This window comes from Trichechus manatus, unplaced genomic scaffold (assembly GCF_000243295.1).
Source record: "Trichechus manatus latirostris isolate Lorelei unplaced genomic scaffold, TriManLat1.0 scaffold00050, whole genome shotgun sequence".
NCBI classification, from domain to species: Eukaryota; Metazoa; Chordata; class Mammalia; order Sirenia; family Trichechidae; genus Trichechus; species Trichechus manatus.
Window position 1 is genome coordinate 16,732,544 of NW_004443986.1, and position 13,483 is coordinate 16,746,026.

Sequence of the window (13,483 nt, forward strand, 5' to 3'; positions counted from 1 at the left end):
TTCCCTTTCTTCAGAGCAAATTGGACCTATTACAAATTGTTAAATGGATGCCTGAGGAAACAGAGGAGCTTCTGACAATCATGTGCCTTCTTCCTGCCTTCAGCAAAACACTGTTAGTACAGGCTTGGATTTTATATGAAAATCTGTGAGTGCTGTGGACATGTATTTGGTACTGAGGAACATATATGGGGTGTTTTTCTCATTTGAATTGACGTCTTATAACTCGATTAACCAAAAAGTTGCATTTTAAAGAACGACTTTTTTAAAACAACATATTGCCAACAGAACATCTTTCTACATGTTTTCAGACGGCAGAAGAGCAGTTATCCTCACTAGAACTCCATATTTCTAATATGCCTAAGTAAACAGTAACTGAAAGAGGGATATTCTTACCCCACCGCACTCTAGGATAAACATCAAAAGTGGATGCTTTGTTTTATTTGGTTTCAAGAGCCTGGGTAGGAAAATTAACACCAGCATTCTAGGAAGGGGCTCGGGGAACCTGGATTTCTGGGAGAAATTGGACATGCTGGAAAGGAAAAGGATGACGTATGTTAACTGAGGCCCTGCTGCCTCCTGGCCAACCCCGCCCACCCTCCACGGCCCTGCCCAAGCCTTACCTGGTCACTTTCAATGACAGCACGGGCCCACTCGTGGGCCTTGTACAGCTCGTGCCGGCGATCTGGCTTCTCCTGGAATCGAGGCTCCTTTTTGGCAGGGTCATCGTCCCCAAAACTGGGAGACTGTGTTTTGGGGACAAGTTTTACATCATCAACAAAGATGAAAGGCTTGAATATGGACCTGTAAAGAAAGGAGAAGGGCATTTAGCCAGACCGAGTTTGGGGCTTGGAAACACCCAAAGATTGTCCTTTCATTCAGCAATCGTTTCCTGAGCCAATGTGAGGTGTGTGCAGAGGTGGGTGGTGGGCATGCATGCCCCGGAAGCACGACTTCATGATATTTTAGTAAAATTAGCTGCCATTTTACAAGCTGCAAATTCTTCTATTTGTGGAGACAGCAAAACAGACTTCCTTTTTTTTTGCGGGGCGTGGGGGGAGACCATTTGAGAGGCCCCCTCAGTTATATAAGGCAAGGCAAATAGACACCCAGTGTTCTGAGAAACGGTGTAACAGGCTGTCTAAGATGTTTGACTCTTTCTCCACCATAGTTTCCTGCAAAGTTTCCTCCTGGGAAGGAAGGGTCTGAGACCACCACCATGTTTTGTTTTGTTGAGGTTCTACCTTACTGGAAAATTTTGGAATCTCTCTAACGCAGGGAGGGGACAGATTAATACAGATGACATAAGAGGATCCTGGAGGCCCCAGCGGGGACACACCACAGAGAAACAGTCTAGTTGTGTAAGAGAGCTCGCTCTGGGCACGGTACGTGACTAATGCAAGAACACTCTTTGATTTGGGTCTTTTAACACGAGTGCACCTGAAGGAAAATGGCCGTGTGTGTGTGTGTGTGTGTGTGTGTGTGTGAGTGTGTGAGAGTGTGTGTGTGTGTACACTGATGCATCCCAGCAGATGGAATCATGCGCATACATATACCAAAAGAGCCACGTCTCTAAAGAAGTGCAGCCTGGAAGCCCAGACCAACAGGGTGTGGGGCAATAGCAGCTGACTGCAGGCCTGGGGCGAGAGGCGTATACTCCCCTCTCTGTACTCAGAGAAAACACCAGCGGATCAGAGGGCAACCAAGGCCTGGGTCAATGGTGCGCTCCCGGGAGAGCACAGATACTTCTGGGTCCCAAGTATGGCTTGCTTTCAACCACATCATGAGCTTCACACACACATCCTCCGTGTGTATTGATCAGATTTGGATATTTTCTCTCCTCTTAACTGGTATACCTTGGCCCACTCCAAGGTGCCTCACGTAGGTTAGAGGTGAGCTGAAAGGCTGACTCCCTCAGCCTTGGGGTATCTGAGGCTGAGAGAGCTGGAGCAGCCTTGCCAGTGTGCCATGCAAACACTTTCCTATAAGCCATGATCTCACAATGGTTAGGAAGCAATAACCCTTCTTCTACCCCAATCATGGTCCTTGGACTAGCGGCTTTGGCATCCCCTGAAGAATCTCAGGCCCCACCCCCATCCCGCCCAATCAGAATCTGAATTTTTACCTGGTCTCCTGGGGATTCATATTCAAGTCTAAGAAGTACTACTACAGACAACAGTAATGGGAAGTAAAGGAGCTCTCGTGGCACAACAGTTAAGAGCCCAGCTGCTAACTGAATGGTTAGCAGTTTGAACTCATCCAGCAGGAAAAAGACCTGATGATCTGCTCCTGTAAAGATTTAAAAAAAAAAAAAAAACACACCAAACCCATTGCTGTCAAGTTGATTCTGACTCATAGCAACCCTATATAGGACAGAGTAGAACTGCCCCATAGGGTTTCCAAGGTTGTAATCTTTAAGGAAACAGACTGCCACATCTGGTGAGCAGCTGGTGAGTTTGAGCCCCTGAACTTTCAGTTAACAGCCAAGCACTTAACCAAGGCACCACCAGAGCTCCTTCCTGTAAACATTACAGTCCAGAAAACACTATATGGGAGCAGTTCTACTCTGTCACATGGGGTCACCATGAGTCAAAATTAACTCGATGGCACCTAACAACAACGAGAAGTAACCTCTTAGATTAGTTTCCTGAGGTTGGTTACCATGGGAATGAGGACTCAGTGAGTAAAGACACTGACCACAATACGCAAAATTTGGGCTCAGATTAATTTAATTTGAATATTAAAAGCAATGAGACTTTAAAAAGCTTGTAAGCGGCCATCCAAGGCCCAGCAATTGGTCTCTATTTGCCTGGAGCAACAGAGGAAGGAGAGCCAGGAATAAGAGGAGGAATGGAATATGTGGTTAATTGCCTCCATGAAAAACTGCCTCCTTTGCCATGAGACTAGAAGTGGATGGTGCCCAGCTACCATCACTGAACATTTTGCTCAAAGATTCTGTAGAAGAATCCTTATCAAATGGGGAAAATGCACAATATAATTTCAAATTCTCATGGACTCCAGACTGGAGCCATGGATGGTGGATGAGCCCCTGAAACTACTGCCATGAGATAATCTTTAAACCTTACACCAAAAATAACTCCTGGAGTCTTCTTAAAAACCAAACAATAGTTTAGCTTAACTAGTAAAGAATGTCTGCCCTGAGCATTGTGCTCTTTTAATCTCTAACTGCAGCCCTGGTTGCGCAGCGTTTAAGAGCTCAGCTGCTAACCAAAAGGTCCACAGTTTGTATCTACCAGCCGCTCCTTGGAAACCCCATGGGGCAGTTCTACTGTGTCCAGTAGGGCTGCTATGAGTCGGAACTGACTAGACGGCAATGAGTTTGTTTTGTTGTTGCTGTTGTTATTTTAAGACCTATCTATATGGGCTCAAACTGACAGCAGCAACTCGAAAGATTAGATAGGAACCACAGGGGGCAGTGAATTTATGTTAATGTGATAGAAACATCAGAAAAGGAGGGTAAGAATGGTTGCACAACTTAAAGAATGTAATCAATGTCACTGACTTGTACATGTAGAAACTGCTGAATTGGTGTCTGTTTTGCTGTGTATATTCTCAATAACATCAAAAAATAAATTATTTTTAAAAAAGCAGTGAGACCTTTGTACCCCAAGCTGGTCGTATGGGTGGTACCAGTTAAGGATTAGTGCCAGGCGTCCCCCTGCCCCCACAGGGATGCAGACAGATATAGGAGACTGGTTCCATCCTCCACCCAATCTACTGGGAAGCACAAGGCAGGCGAGCTGGATATAAGTCCAAAAAGCCAAGCCTTACCAAGGACCTTCTCTCCCCAGCTACCATTAAAGGAAGGCCCCCAAAGATGTAGGGAGCTACCCTCCCCCAGAAGGTATGCACACTTCCACTTTCTACAGCCTCTTGAAAATCGATCATTTCATTCTTCTTTCCTTCAACTGAATGCTGAATGAATGACTGCTGAGTGTGAAAAGGAATTAATGCAAAATTTTAAAGTGTCTAAATCAAGTGTGATTCCATAAAGTGGAATTCTCCAATTGGTGATTTAGTTAACTCTGCAAAAGGGCTGCAGTTAGGGAGTCCACTGGAAGAGGGTGATGGAGAGCGAGCGAGGGAGCGAGGGAGCGAGCGAGCGAGAGAGAGAGAGAGAGAGAGAGAGAGAGAGAGAGAGAGAGAGAGAGAGAGAGAGAAGTGAGGAGAGAGGGAGGGGGGAAGAGAAGGAAAGAGGGAGGGTGGGAGGCAGAGAGAGAGAACACGACAGAGCACCAGTGTCACGGGAGAGCGAAATGCACGTAAGAGCATGATTGAGTGAACCCAGCCCACAGACATCCAGAACTGCCTCACAACAGGCAAGTGCCCTACCCTTCAGAGCCTGACAGCACTCAGGGTTTCCAGAAACATCAGTGCTTATCATACCATTTGTCAGCAGTTAATCTGCAGCCTTCTGTAGGAGAAGGACCCTGGGGCTCATGGTGAGCAGCTCAGAGCCTGCACAGTTCACACTTCCACAGCTCCAGGGCTCTGCACTGGGCAGAACAGATTAGAGCCAATTCTCCCACCTGGGGCTGTTGGGGTTCTAGCGGGACTGTTGCAGGTTCAACAGCTGGCGAGCCTGAGCTGGGCTGCTGAGGAGATGCCTCTCCACCCATTCCCTCCCCCACCATCCCATGCCACTGATGATGCTCACGTGTGTGACGCGACTCCATACAATCCCCTGCCCTGCACCTCTTTACTTGACCACTCAGGAGCCAGAGTGGGAGTGATGTTTTTATAGGAAACCCTGTAATTTCATTTATAAAACCTCAGTGGTTTCCTTACTAGGCGTCTCAGAATTGTTTTGACGCACTGACCCATGGGGGAGAGCCACAGCACTGTGGGATACTGACAGCAGCAGGATGGGGTGCAGCCTGGGAGCACCCACTGGGCACAGCTGCAGTCCCAGGGGTCTGCCTGCCTTATGAAGGGGACAATGAGTAAGCTGGGACTCCCATCACTGAGGCTGGTTCTTCCAGGTTCTTTCCAGACTGGCTCAAGTTTTAGGTGATTCACCTGAGCAGGGGCCTTTCTCTTGCTCTTTCCTCTGCCTAACTCCCCTCGATGGACCTTCCAGGGACTCCAGGTGACAGGGTCAGTCTGGCTTGGTCACCTGAGGAATTTCTGCATCTTCAGTAAGAAAAGTCATGTTTGGGGTCAAAGCTGTTGGTGGCCACTGATCTTACAACTCCAAACCAGTTTCTTCCAAAATGCATGTGTCCTTCTGACTGGTTCATCTATGGGTCATTCCAGCTTTATAGTGAGTGACTTTAATCAGATGGTCAAGGCCACACCTGGCTGAGAGCAGAAAGACTCCATGAAACAAGTTTCTATGCTAGAAGGAAAGAGAACCAGTCCTTTTAGCGCACAGGACAACCTTAGGGATGGGGGTGTCATTTTGCCTAGGCTCCAGCTCTGTGTATAGATACACAGCTCCAGGGCTCGTCCTTTACATAAGCTATGAATGGCACCGCCAGGAGGTGTGCACTGCAAGGCCCTGCTACAGTTCATAATGTTGTCTCCATATGAAAAAAGTGCCACGTGATGCTAATGTTTGAATCAACCAGATAATACAGTCTTGGCCAATCTAGTGTAGCTTTTCCGGCTTAGTACACTGGGAGAAGAGGAGGAAGCAAAACAGAAAGAAACAGAAGGAGAAAAATGTCATATTCATTGTATCTAACCAACTACCTGCCGCTAGTTAAAGTACGTTAAGCATCCTGTTTTCCTAGAACATCCTCTCTACCTTTGCTCCCCTCTTGGTTTACCCATTCTGAATCCTGAGTATTTGTGTATTTTCCTAGATGTGGGGGCCTCTCAGTGGTGTGCTGGTTTAACAACTATCTCTGAAAAAATTAAAAACCCAAACCAACTGCCATTGAGTCAACTCTGACTCATGGTGAACCCATGTGTGTCAGAGTAGAACTGTGTTCCACAAGGTTTTCAATGGGTGATTTTTTGGAAGTAGATTGCCAGGCCTTTCTTCCAAGGTGCCTCTGGGTAGACTCGAGCCTCCAACCTTTTGGTTAGCAGCCGAGCACCACCAAGGGACTCCCTGAAAAAAAAAAAAAGCCCTGATTTATGGTGTTTGCCAATTTCCATGGTGTAAATACTCCCTCCCCCCATGCCCGTTTCAAGCTACCATGTCACTGAACATGGAGTTGGGAAGAAATGTGCAGAGTCAGCTCCCACTAGCTCCAGTACACCACAGGACTCTGCATTCTGTACTGTCACAAAATGCTAAGGGACCTCTTTTCTCTTTTCTGCTCTAATTCTTCTTCACATCTATGAAGCTTTAACAAGTACTGGCTCCCAACTAGGAAATGGCTTCCGAAGGTCAGAACCAGTACACTACAGTCAATTGGTGTTACTATGTAGATGACTAAGGTACCAGCTGGTTCAACAGAATATTATAGAATATTAATATGATGGAATTCACCTCCTCAATAAAATTAAAGGATTTTCACATCTCCCTCCAGCTGTTAAATGCTCAGACTTCTGCATCTTTCTCCAACTCTCTAACTTACATAGAACCTCTGGCACATAGTAGGAGGGAGGGTGGATAGAAAAGAGGAAGATAAAAAGAGAATGTGAGAGCAAGTTACTTAAAGAAAACGATCTATAAATAATACAGTGAACGAAGAACAGAGTATCAGACAGAACAAAAGTATCATCATGTCCATTGGTTTCTAATATTAATTGGGAGAGACACAGCCCTATTCTTTGATCACAATCTTTTGCAAGTCCACTACTCTAAAACGATCTCCTGAAAATGTCTCTAATATTTTTAGGATTAGCAGAAATCAGCTAAAATATACCCAATTTTACTACCTGAAATCCTAAGAGTCGGAAATTATCCTTTATGCTGACAAAATATAAAATGTTGAACACGGCCAATTACAAAGAAACACTGAAATGTTGAATAAGAAAGAAAAAAAAAGCCCATGACAGTTCTATAATCACAGTAGAAATGCAGCTCATTTAACCATAGAAGATAAAAATTAATGTTTTCTGGAAGAGCCTTAATCTTCTACAAGATTTTTTCAATTAATTTAACCATGAATAATTTTTTTTAATTACTTGAAATTTTCCATTTTAAATCTTAGAAGGCTATTTTCAACCCATTTCTATAAATGTATTAGGCTGTATACTTCAATCTAGGAAATAAAATTCCTTTATATTAGTGCCCTGGCATCAAAAAGCCCTGACTTGTCACCATAGTTAAAGGAAGTATCTGAGGCATGAGGACAACAGGGATTGGTATGATCATTCCAGAGTTCAACCCACTCTTTCGAAGGCCCGTTTCCTAAATAACAATGTCCAAATACCATAACAGAACATTCAAGGCTCTACAAAACCAGGCTCTAAACATCCACAAAGGAGCCCTGGTGGCATAGTGGTTAAAGCACTTGACTGGTAACCAAAAGGTCGGTGGTTCGAACCTACCAGCCACTCTGCAGGAAAAAGATGTGGCAGTCTTCTTCCGTGCAGCCTTGGAAACCGTATGGGGCAGTTCTACTCTGTCCTATAGGGTCACTATGAGTCGGAATCAACTCAATGGCAGTGGGTTTGGGTTGGTTTAAACATCCTCATGTGCCCCTCCTGAGCCAGCAGCAGTTAGAGGAGCAAGCCGTAAGGGGGAGGTCCAGATACCAGGGGGAGAAAGGAAAAGCCCCAAATCTGGAAGTCCAAAAAGTGGGTGGGAGGTGGGGCCATAGAACCAAGGATTCAAAACAGGAAGGTAAGATCAAGAGAAACCAGCTGGGTCAAACAGGAGGAGCATCCTAAGAAGCTTCCCAGAAGTCCACTGAGGTCAGCAGAGGGGCCACAGGAGAGTGGCTGGGCTTGTCTGGTGGAGGGGATGGGGGCATGGAGGAGAGATGGAATCCTTACTGCCATTCTCGTCTATAAGGGGAGTCACAGCAGGAACTGGGCACCATGTTATTTCATGCCTCTAAACTTTTGCACGTGCTGTTCTCTATGCCCGGAATGTTATTACCGCTTTTGGTACCTAATGAACTCCTACTCTTCCCAAAATGCCCAGCTCAATAGTTCTTTCCTCTGTGAGGCTTTCCCCTTCATCATCTCCTTTATGCCACCTCTTACCTTGTATACAGCCTCTGTTGCTGCACTTACCAAATTATTTGCTACATGGCAATGTCCCCTCTTAGACTGTGACCTCCTTAAGGACAGAAACCATGTCCCTAGTGCCCAACAAGCACAAAAGGTGCTCAGTAAGTGTTTGTTGAATAAATAAATGAAAAACTAGGAACAGCTTACATTGAATTGAATGATCAGGCTGTTAGAAGGATCTACTGGCATTTGTTATTAAAAAAAAAAAAAAGAGGAGGTGCTTGGCTTTTCCCCTGAGTCATCTAAGAAATAATTCCTAGCTATATACCATCCTGAAACCATGAGAGGAGAATAAATATTTTCAGCTACAAAGGGAATGAAACTTAGCTGCAGATTCCCTAGTAGCAGATTCAATAGTTTAACACCCAATATTCCAACAATGATGATGGTTTCAGCCAAGGGAACACCTTAAAAATACCAGAGAACCTACTAGAATGGGCAGTCTTCTAGAGTTTTCTAGACTCAGGATCAGACTCACCTGACAGATTCCGAGGCCCACCTCAAAGATTCTGATACACTAGGTTTGGGTCAAGGCATCTCTACTTTTCAAAAACTCCCATCAGTGATCCTGATAATGAACAGATTTGGAAGCCACTGGATGGTTATGACTAAGCTACTGATGGTGTGATCTGTGCTATATATGACTGAACATTCCTGGGGAGAGGGACTTCTGTCGACCTGGTAGATCAGAAATTGTCTTAATAAATAATAGCTAAACCTACTATGTATGTTACTTGGATCATCTCATTTAACCATCCTGACAAGCACATAAAAGTAGGGGCTAGTATGATCCTCATTGTACAGATAAAGAACCGAAGTTTAGAGAGATTAAATAACTTATCTAGCTACTAAGTGAAAGAGGTACCATTCAGAATGCTAGTAGTTTATTCTAGAGGCTGTGTTCTTAACTACTGTGCAATACTGCCTCTGGGCTGAAGTATATGGGCAGACAGCAACCCCCTAAAATACAATGTCTTAAAGAAATGGCCAGTACACTTGAAGTTGCTTCAATCTGCATTGTCTCTGGACTATTTTGTCCTCTAACTCATAGCAAGTGGATATTTTGATAAATCCTAAGCATTCCTCCATCCCTCTGTCTCACTGTGTCTTATTCATCTTTGCATCTCTCATATACAGCACAATGCCTGGTCCATGGCATACACTCAATACATATTTGTTGAACTTAAAACAACAATTTGATTCCGTGATTGTGAAGAACACTATTTGACAAGCGCCAAGAACTTCACTTAACCAAAGCTCTTCGTGCTACGCTGCCCATGAAGAGGTAGACAGAAAAATCTGATCCTGCTAGACAAGTGTAGACCTGGTACAGGAACTTAGGATATTCTTGGTGAATGAACTCCCAAGGGAAGCACATGCTTTCTGCCTGCTTGACTGGTCTCAGACAAACCTGGATGGATCTGGGGTCCCAGTGAAGTAGTTAATGCAGGGCAAGCTTCTATTCTGAGGCAGGACAGACACGGTGCTGGCTGTGGTGAGGAAAGATTCTGAGTCTATACAGACTCCACTGGCTTTGTCCCGTAAGATGTCAATCATAGTTTGCACAGTGATGCTTTCTGTAAAATAAGAGAGTGAGAGAAACAGAGAGGAGATATAACTATGGCTGGCTGCTAACCAAAATCCATTCGCTCCTTTTGCTTTTTAGTAATAGAACCCCTAAAATTATAGCTGGGAACATAACTGCCCAACTCCAGACTATATTTCCCAGCTTCCCTTGTGGCTAGGTATGGCCACGTGATAAATTCTGACCAATGGAATGTGAATAGAAATGTGTGCAATTCCCTCATCACATCCATAAAAAGCAATGCTTGCCTTCCACTTTTCTTTTTTCCCTTCCTACTGGCTGAGAGATGGCAACGAGTGAACCACAAATGGAAGCCATGTGTTGAAGCTGAGCAAGCCACCGGCCCTGGGCTGTCCACATACATCTGGACTATAACATGGTGGAGAACTAAACTTCCATTTCATTTGAGCCACGTTATTTTGTGGTCTCTCCCTCTCTCTCTACATATATAGATACACCTGAACCAGCGCAATAACTCAATTGAATGATATTCCTAGGAAAGTATGTACAATCTATATGCATTCCAGCATGTTCTCTCTCATACAGTCTTATTGGTTAGGGTCAATATTATAATTGAAGAACTGACTTCTCTGAGTGGGATATATACATACAACGAGGCATTTAGACTATTCAGAGTCATTAGGGCTATTGGCTCTGGCTTCAGATAAATGGATAAACAAATCCCTGATCACACAGGATCCTGGATCTACATATCCCCCTCTGCTTATAGTTCATTAAAACACTATTCATATAGCCTGTATTCACAAAGATGGAATCAAAGCATCACAGAGGAAGAAGGTACCTGAAAGTTCCCTAGTACAATTCACATCTTTGTAAATCCCTTTTATTTACAACAGGTCACATGAAAAATATTGACAAGTCCTTGACTTCTTCAACCATCCAATGTTCAAGTTTCCTCATTGTATCGTAAATGTTGTCTAAGTTCATTGATTTGGATCAGGATCCAATAGGTTAATAATGTCTCTTAAATCTCTTTTAATCTCTGCCTCTCATTTTTTCCCTTTGCATTTTATTCGTTGGAGAAATCAGGTCATTTTTCCTGTAGAATTTCCAACAGCTGACTTTGCAGATGATATCACCATGGTTTTACTTACTATGCTCCTCTGTCCTCTGTATTTCCTATAAACTAGTAGCTAGATCTGAGGATTCATCAGATTTAGGTTTGATGCTTTGGCAAGACTACTTCATAGAGAGTATTGTATACTTGTATCAAGCTAGCTTTATTTTTTTAATTAAAAACCTTTAAGATATTTTCAGCTTAGAAGAGTTCTTAAAGTTCCCATTTAAAATGGGTACTTTCTCACTTTCCTTCCCAGAATATATTAACTAAGATCTATAGCAAAAACCCTAAAGTGTTTTTCTAAAACAGGGAGTCAACAAACTTTTTCTTAAAGAATCAGGTAAATATTTTAGGCTTATGGGCCAGACAGTCTCTGTTGCAACTTCTCTGTCACAACTACATAACTACTCAACTCTGTTGTATTATGAAAGCAGCCACAAACAATACATAAATGAATGGGTGTGGTTGTGTTCCAATAAAACTTTATTTACAAAATCAGGCAGCTGCCCACAGTTCATAGTTTGCTGATCCCCATTCTAAAAAATCAAGATTTGACTTACAAAACACATTTATCACTAGCAAATATGAAATGTGGCATTTAGGTTATTTGTAAGGGTTTCAATCAGGCACAAAATTAACAAGCTATCCAGTCACCACATTTACCTAATTATGAACTCTGATTGAGTCAAAAACTGTGTGGAAGATAGAGGGCTTATGAAGAGAATTCAATTTAACAATTCAACTCAGCAAGTGCTCAAGGAATAAAGGACTATACAGGCATCACAAGGAGATCCTAAGATGAGTAAAAGACAGCACCCCCACCCTCAAGGCTGAGCAATCTAATGGGGCTGGGTGAGAGGAAAATATAGGGTAAAGTCAAATATTACAAATACTGGAAGGCTGCAGTAAGTATTGTAAGAGACAAACTCTATGACAACAGTGTTTAGAACAGGGCTTTGAACCAGTGCCTTCTGGTTTGAACCCCTGCAGAGAATTTGCATTCCTAACAAGCTCCCTGCTGAGAATTTGTATTTCTAAAAAGTTTCCAGGAATTATGCCTAAGAATCACCTGGAGATCTTGTTAAAATGTAGATTCTGATTCAGTATATTTGGGGTGGAAATGCAAATTCTCAGCAGCGAACTTGTTAGAAATTCAAATTCTCAGCTGGGGTTCGAACCAGAATGAACCTGTTTGAAGCCCTGGTTTAAAGAAAAAATAACGTCATTAGGAGGAGAAAACGTCCATGCATAAGGAAGCATCAACAAAAATAAATTCAAGTTGTCTTCTTCCCCGAAATGGTTTTTAGCACAAGTTTGGTCTTTACATACAACATCTACCCTCTAATCCTCTGCATCACTCACCCTCCTAAGTTCAGGTGAGTTCTCTGAAACAGCTGAAAGAGGGAGAATCATAAGGTATACTCCAACTCACCTTCTTGTTTTTCTAAGCTGTCTTTCCCTGCACAGCAATCTAGATGGTCATCAGCTGGAGAAAACACTTCGGAAAAATTGAACTCGTCCTCTCCTGTCCACCAGCCTTGACTCTGAGCATAGTTCCTGAGTTCAGGATGCTCCACGTCAATCTTAGTGGCGAGCGAAAGCTGAGTGCAAACACACCTCACTCCCTCTGAAGAGACGGCAAAGCCCAGTTAGTTGAAATACACTTACAAAGAATTAATCAAGAAACAGAAATTTACAGGGAGTCTTCCCCTTCAACTCTCACTTTAACCACAGGGAGGAATCGATTCAATTTCTGAAGAAAAAACAGGCAATCCTTCATACTCTTTCTAGGAAACCTCCCAGAAGGTTTGAGCAGTCCTGACCTGGCATTATCACATTTTAAATGAACAACAATCACTTTAGTGATCTTAAATTCACAATGAAAAGGAAACGTGCCAAGCTCTTCCTTCTGGCTAAATAAACCCTAAGCATTTATTACTTACACACACAAAAAGTGAATGGTTCTTTGAAGGAGGCACTGTGCTGCTAGTAAGACCTATGAATGTTGTATCTATGGAGATTCCTCTTGCCCAATTTGGTTCTGTTTCACTAGAGAAATTCTTCACACCATCATCCCCCATTCACCCAAATATATTTAGTTTTTAAAAACACAAATATTATACTTCTTCATTCAACTTTTTTTTTCCTGGTCCCAAAATTTAGAAAAACACAATGGCAATGATGATTGCTTTAAAATAAAGGGATGTACCCTTGAGTGCGTGTGTGCGCGTGCGTGTGTGTATGAGAAGAATCTGTGTGAATCCATTTTTCTCATAAAAATATAAGTGTAGCTAAACAATCTGAAGCAAAAAGGCCTGCATTCTGAGTACATTCACCACAGTGAGTGAGGGTTTAAGCCAGAAATTCTCCTAACAGTTGGCAGGCTTGCTATGTCTTCTCCAAAGCCTGAACTGAAAAGACACAAAGGATGAATCGACCTTTCAATTCCAAGACACTGTCTACAAGACAAACAAAAAAGTTATCTGTTGTAGCTCAAAAAGACCATTCATATTTGCTGATTCTAGGGAGCATGCTGAGCTTCCAAATTCTTGAAGAATGAATTAGAGGGAGAAATAGAGCCAAAATTACAAGCTGCAATGAAGCCACCACTGCCTGACAACCTGTAACCAGAGCCGGGGTGCTGGACTCAGTCCTTCCGGTAT

General features: G+C 43.2%; 1 protein-coding gene across 2 annotated transcripts in view; it reads right to left on the reverse strand.

Moving 5' to 3' along the window:
• SCRN1 (secernin 1) overlaps nucleotides 1-13,483 on the reverse strand; it is a 68,643-nt gene that overhangs the window by 5,696 nt on the left and 49,464 nt on the right. For both annotated transcript variants that reach the window (XM_004377496.2, XM_023732363.1), the window contains 3 exons: nucleotides 12,253-12,447; nucleotides 9,566-9,731; nucleotides 621-801 (listed from right to left, as the gene is read on the reverse strand). In XM_004377496.2, coding sequence (XP_004377553.1) covers nucleotides 621-801; nucleotides 9,566-9,731; nucleotides 12,253-12,447 — 542 coding nt within the window. The remainder of the gene's footprint in view (nucleotides 1-620; nucleotides 802-9,565; nucleotides 9,732-12,252; nucleotides 12,448-13,483) is intronic.